The sequence below is a fragment of the Necator americanus genome, chromosome V, assembly GCF_031761385.1.
Source record: "Necator americanus strain Aroian chromosome V, whole genome shotgun sequence".
NCBI classification, from domain to species: domain Eukaryota; kingdom Metazoa; phylum Nematoda; class Chromadorea; order Rhabditida; family Ancylostomatidae; genus Necator; species Necator americanus.
The window spans coordinates 6158507-6165215 of NC_087375.1; the positions used below are offsets into that span (position 1 = coordinate 6158507).

A 6709-nucleotide genomic window follows, 5' to 3' on the forward strand; every position below is an offset into this window, starting at 1 on the left:
CGTACTCCTTTACGTTTTCGAATCTGGCCACCCCACTGCTGAAGCCCATCGAAACTTAAGTCAAGTATTTGGTACTGAAGCCCCTTCTGAGGCCCACTGAAGGCGGAAACAAGAAACTCGAAGATGAGCCTTGCTCTGGTCGACCGACTGCAATATCGTTCGACGAACTGAAAAATCTGGCGGAGACACATCCATATGAAGGTGTGCAGTATTTTGCTGCCAGACTTGGCTGTTCGCTGCCCACCGTGAGCAATGGACTGCGATTTCTCAGAATGGTGAAAAAGCTTGGTCAGTTGCTCCCACATACATTGAGCGACGGAAACCGCCAAAGACGCTTGGACATCTGCACTCAGCTGCTCTCCAGAAGCCGCAGATTCAACTGGCTGGATACCATTGTCACTGGAGATGAAAAATGGGTCCTCTACGTCAACCACACCCACAAACGTGCGTGGTGCGCTGGCGATGAAATGTCGGATCTTTTCGTGAAAGGTAAAATCCATGAGAAGAAGGTCATGCTGAGCGTCTGGTGGGGAGTTCATGGAATCTACCGCTTCGAACTGCTGCCGGACAACACGACAGTTACTGCCAAGGTCTACTGCGCTCAACTGCGAAGACTGGCCGACAAGACCCGGAAGGAGCATCCGAAGCTCGACAACGTTCGCCTGCTGCACGATAACGCGCGTCCTCACATCGCGAAGAAGACTTCCCAGAGAATTCCTGAGCTCGGATGGGAAGTTTTACTGCACCCACCGTACAGCCCGGACCTGGCCCCGAGCGACTACCATCTCTTCCGATCGCTTCAACATCACCTGGAAGAGAAGCGCTACGATGATCGTGATCGATTTTGTGAGATGCTGGCCGAAGGTTGTCAATGTTGATAGAGATTATTTCGTCGAGTAATAAAATGTTGTTAATAAGTTGTGTTGTTTTGAAATTTTGCCGTATTTCGGCAGATACTTTCGAACACACTAATATTATTATTATCCTCCCAGAAAATTATGGTACCAATTTATCGACACCTGTGGGATGAAATGCTTGATTGACCTTAATGCGGTTTCGAATCACCGATCGTGCAGCCACAGCGGAAATTTTACTGCCTGCACTACGGCTGCCTGAAATCATTGTATGGGCCAACACTCGTTCTAAAACCTCAATGATTACAATTTGAAAAAAAAAAGCGCTGGCTCATCCTATGTGAATTGATTTATGAAGAGATTTTATCTTTTAATAATTGAAGAGATTTTATCTTTTAATAATAATTATTATTACTATTATCATTTGCATTAGTGCCAATACTATAATTAGTAATATTATTATCCTTACTAATTATGCTTATTACTGTTATTCTCATAATTACTGTTGTTATTATTATTGCTACTATTATTGTTGTTACCATTGTTGTTGTTATTTTTGTTACAACTCTTATTGTTATTATTTATTATCATCCTTTGATAGGCGATTACTCAACATGAGATAAATAAACAAACATCACATAATATAAATACTAATCCCAATTCCATATAATTTCCATAATCCAATAATACTCCATATAATTCCATATAGGAATGGCACACCTTCATTGTTCCGAATATAGTTTCCACTTGAGTTTCCCGCGTTCTAATTTTTTGAAAAAATTCCGACTTCCACGTTGTTTTCCCATGTGTATGTGGTTCATTTTGGGGGAACATAATTCAATTACGAAGGTTCAAAGTTCTCAAAAATTTGAAAACAGAGGAGAAGATGATCGGATGTCCTGAAGAGTGTGATTTACTACTGTTACATGAACAAAAATGATTATTTTCCCTTGTTTTCTGCACAATTTTTATACTGATTATTTTACTTCAATTTTTAATTTGTTATTTTTGAATAAATCAATGAAAACACACTAAAATAATAAAATAAGTAGAGTGAAAGAGGGAAAGAAAGAAAGAAAGAAAGAAAGAAGAGAGAATGTGACACTTAAAGTGTAATAAATATACTGCAAGATATAAAGTAAATAAATCTGAAAATTTAGAAAATTATACACTCTGTATGTAATAAATATACTCCATAAATATATTAAATATGCAGCAAATTGACCTGTTTTTAAGCTACTGACGTCATCTCAACTGGATGTTAGGCTCCTATTTCAGTTGACGTCATCGTTGTGATTTTTTTGACACGTAAATATAAATAGCTTTTCAGTCACAAAAATAACACCTCTCCCATTCAAAATGTCCAGCAATTAATCATCCACGTATTTCCGACAGTAAGTCGTGTCTATTTGTCATTTTTCTGTTCTAACTCATAGAAATTTGCCGATTTGGTACCGTATACGTCAACGACTCTTTTTTTTTGCTTCTATCTCTCTCTATCATTATTCTTTTCGTCCGTACTCACCAAATCACACAAACCGAAACCATATCATATTTTCACTGTTGAATGGTCCCCAATTTCTCTTTTTCTTTGAAGAAACATTTATTTTTCTGAAGAAGGATAGAATTTTATAATGAACAAAATTGGCTCCGAAAAGCCTTTAGTTTTGTACCGCTTAGGAAGAATCCCAGTTCCATTTCAATTCCACTTTTCATTTAATTCAATACCAGTTTTCATTTCAATTATTTCTAGTCGTAAACAAATAAAAATTTTTCAAGAATGGGTTGGATAGCCTTCACTGAGGCAGAGTTGACATAGAAAACTATAGAAGACTACAGACATAGATAACTACATGTAAAAAAAAAACATAGAAACTCCCTGAAGAGCAGCGTCGTTGCGGAAGATGGTTGATCTAGAAATGGATCGTCCAGGAGAATGTAAAAAAAAGTCGTCCTTTTCAATTTTTAGCCTGTACCCTTGATCTTTGTTCTTATGGATTTTACTTCACATAGTCGGTTCTTTCCTAAGGAACTAAGGAATACGGCTACTACCACAGATATGTATCTCCAGAGGGTGTGGACTGAATTGGTTATCTTTTATTGAAGTAGGTAGGAGGATTTGAAATTTTCTGGAGAAAAAGGAAACGTTCTTTTCGCCAGCAGTATTTCCCACTCCCACATATTCATGCCTATTTCATGGATAAGATAAGATAAGGCTCCTTCGAGATCAACTTGCTCTTCCCACGGAAAGCCTGCCCGATAAGACGCTATCAGTTCAATTTTTCATCCAAACCAGGAGAATATAAATAGTTCCCTGCGCTTTTTATAAGCAACTGCTTTCGATAACAAAAATTCAGTCCCTCTTTTTACGATTCTAATTATACTATTACTAAAAGGACGTTACCTTCAGACGTTAGTCATGCTCTGTTGACTAATCGGTATACTCATCCATAACAAAGAAGACCCGTTGTGACTTTAACGTATCCGGTTGGTCATCACTTCACGAGTTGTTTTCGTTTAGAAAAACTTGAAATAACTGGTATCTTCCTTCGTAGTACCTGACATTGCACCTTTTTATGTCGGTATAGTGAGAATTGTCATAGAATGTGACAATTCTCACTATGACTAAGTAACAGTACAGAACACAACAGTACAGTAACAAATTAATTTAACCACTAATACACAATATTCAGAAAAAAACTTAAAAAATTCTATAAAATTATAGAGCCAATGCACAAAAGTAAATCGCCAATTCTTCGACATTCGTCTTTTTGTCTTCTGTCGAAAATACATTCACTGTGTGAAGTGATCAAATTATTGAAATTTCAACAATTAAGAAAGTATTACAATCTTCGTAATATTACTTAAAATTTCTACTACAAAATATTATGATTTTTTATAGTAGTAGTATTAAACAAATAACTACTTGAGGACTTGAATCTCGAAAACAATCTCTCGAAAACCTCCATTACGACTGTCCAAAAATTGATTTGCTGAACATTTTTCTTGATTATTCGACGAATCGGAGAATATAGGAACATCCCTTTGAATTCGTACTGTAGCACTGTAGAGTTTTTGGCCTAGCTTTAGTATTAATAATTAATGCGATATTTAAATTTCTTGACGATCGTCTCAATAAGCTTTAATCTATATGAATTTCTAATATTAATAATTCCTTGTTCTGATTTTAGCTGTCCAATTTTCGAGTTCGACTCCATTTAAATAGATTTGTATTTTCGAGTAACCTACTATCTGAATGTTTGATTGATCGAATCTTTTCGAATATTTGTTCAAATGCCGACATTCTGTTCGAATTATTCAGAACATTCGGCGTTTTCTGTTTGACAATTTCTTACAACTTTGTGCTGTTGAGATGTTACTGGTTGTATCGAATTAAGTAGATCCTAAGAAGCTCCGGAACCTAAGAGCCTGAGGTAAGTCCTGCAAAAAACTTTTATCGTCTTCATTCGCTTTCTCTGATTTTCACCGAGATAATTGTTCATAATAGTTATTATGCCAAGTGGGAGATAATGTAAATGAGCAGGACAAAAATTTCAACCGATAGGTCACAAACGAATCAATCAAAGTAGTTCGGCGAACAAAAAACGACAAACATCAAGGTTAAATTTTGATTGAAATGTTTTTTTTTCAAAAAAAGGAGCGAAAACCTAATTCGATCTGTCATTTCAGTTGATGGAACCGGAATCGATCATAACAACATAGAAAACACGAATGTTTGGTTAGTGGGCTTCGTAAATAGAATTAATAATTGATAAAAAAAAAACTGAAAACTTACATATAATTCTTATTTTTTTTTATTAAAATACTCTGAACGATAGTTGTAACTTGTACACTGTACAACGATAGTTGTACACTTTCCAAAATATATTTCATGTAGATTGAAATCTTACAAAATTCTGCATTCAATTCAACTGGGATTCTGAATAGTGAAATTATTTGGGCGACAGCGATGGCCGCAAAGCCATCCATGCAGGTTTTCGCAGGAGGCATAAAAATTTTCAGTATTACATTTGTTTACGAACATCACGGATCGTTCAAAGGCATAACACCACGAATCTGGGGTGGTATGGAATTCAGGTGGAGAGTTCCTTAACGGGGTCGTAGATTATGGAGAGGAGGGTGATTCCGTCCATTTCTTCCTAATTGCCGTATTTTTTCCTGCATTTCTGCATTTTATTGCATTTTTTCCTGCGGCGCGTGCACAAGGCAAGTACGCTCCAATCGAACTCTTTGTAGAAAATAGCGCGCCGGAACGCTCGAAGCCGTATCTTCCGGGCCGTTTTTTACGGGAATTAGGAAGAAATGGATGGAATCACCCTTCTCTCCATAATCTACGTGTCCGTATAACCCACCTGAAACTCGCACCACCCCTAATTCGTGAACTGATGCTTTTAAGGGATATCAATATGAAATTATTTATTTCAAACATCATTTATTTCTTTTCTGAAAATTGGAGATTGTAACTCTCGAAGAACAATAAGAAAGAGGCAATGTCAAAAAAAAACTTTTTTGTCTACTTTCTCAATTATTTGGCTCTGTGTTTCTATTGTCATATGTACTTCCCAGCCATTCGTTGCATTAAATGTTTTATTCTGTCGCTTTAAATTTTCAATTAGAGTAGACAAAATTTAAGTTCACCATTAAATTTTTTATCAATCAATTTTTTATTGACATTTTTAAAATTGGACTGTTACATAGAACTACTTTTAAAAATTATTTGAGCTTTTTTTCCACTATCTCCTGAATAATCTTTACCCTTTTGGAATAATTTTAGCAGTATTTTTTTTGATGAATTCCACCACCCCTCAATTTTCAGATGCCTTCCTTTCCTTATGAAAATTCGCGTAAACATTTTTCTAAAAGGACTTCCTTATTTTTTTGATGTGAAGCTGGTAAACAAACGTCGTTTAGGGCTTCTCGATGGTGAACCTCTTTTGTTTAAGCTCCCGGAACTTTTCTGTTGTGTATGGAAACCTGTTATGTGCTGCCGAGATCTATGTGTCATTCTCGCACAAGCGGATTCCTACGCTGAAAATGACATTTGCGAACGCTTCACTTGTTTCCTATCTACTTTTTTCATCTAACCATCCATTTTGTGTTTTTCTTTGTCGTTTTCACTCGTTTAGCGTTTTTAAAGGCGGAACCAGCAGCTTCTTTGCCGATTAATCTATTTGATCCTAAGGATTTTGTCACTGTCACTTAATGGGAACGTCCTCATTTGTTTCATTTTCTCTTCCGTCCACTAAGCGCTTCACGTAGGATTTAAAGAGCTTAACCTTCGAATGTAGGCCTTCCGTTCATCCGTCCCCACTGCCAGAATACTTCTAGAAATTCACCATTCGGGATGAATGGTTGAATTGTTTCGAATTTTCCGATTAATTAAGCGCTTACACATCGAATAATATTGCCTTATTGAATTAGATAGCTGAAATTCCCATAAAAGCGGTTTCATACCGCTCTCATTAACCTCTAATCCAATGCAATTGTCATGTGTAATGCATGACATGCGTACATTTGAACCTTAAAGGAAAGGGGAACACAATTCGTGACGGGAATTACACATAACGTGAATCGATAGTTTTACATTACTACAAATTCCTGTGCTATGAGAGTTTATTACAACAAATTCCTAAGAAGTAACTAGTTTTGGTGTTTCGTAACGGCTACAGTCGCTTTTAAGGTAACTAATGTGTATTAGGAGTACGTCCCCACGTTTAACAATGGCTCCTCCTTAAGGTTGCACTGTAACCCGATCGAGTACGGTCGTATTTTAAGATTTATAGTTTTTGAATGAGCCAATGATATTTTTTCCAGAAATCTTCTCCTTTTGGGAA

General features: G+C 36.5%; 1 protein-coding gene across 1 annotated transcript; it reads left to right on the top strand.

Moving 5' to 3' along the window:
- Window positions 1–272: 272 nt before the first annotated feature.
- RB195_013057 (uncharacterized protein) lies at window positions 273–878 on the top strand (the record flags this gene model as incomplete). Its single annotated transcript, XM_064202705.1, has 1 exon — window positions 273–878. The coding sequence occupies one exon, from the start codon at window positions 273–275 to the stop codon at window positions 876–878; it is 606 nt and encodes a 201-aa protein (XP_064058586.1).
- Between the last annotated feature and the right edge of the window lie 5831 nt (window positions 879–6709).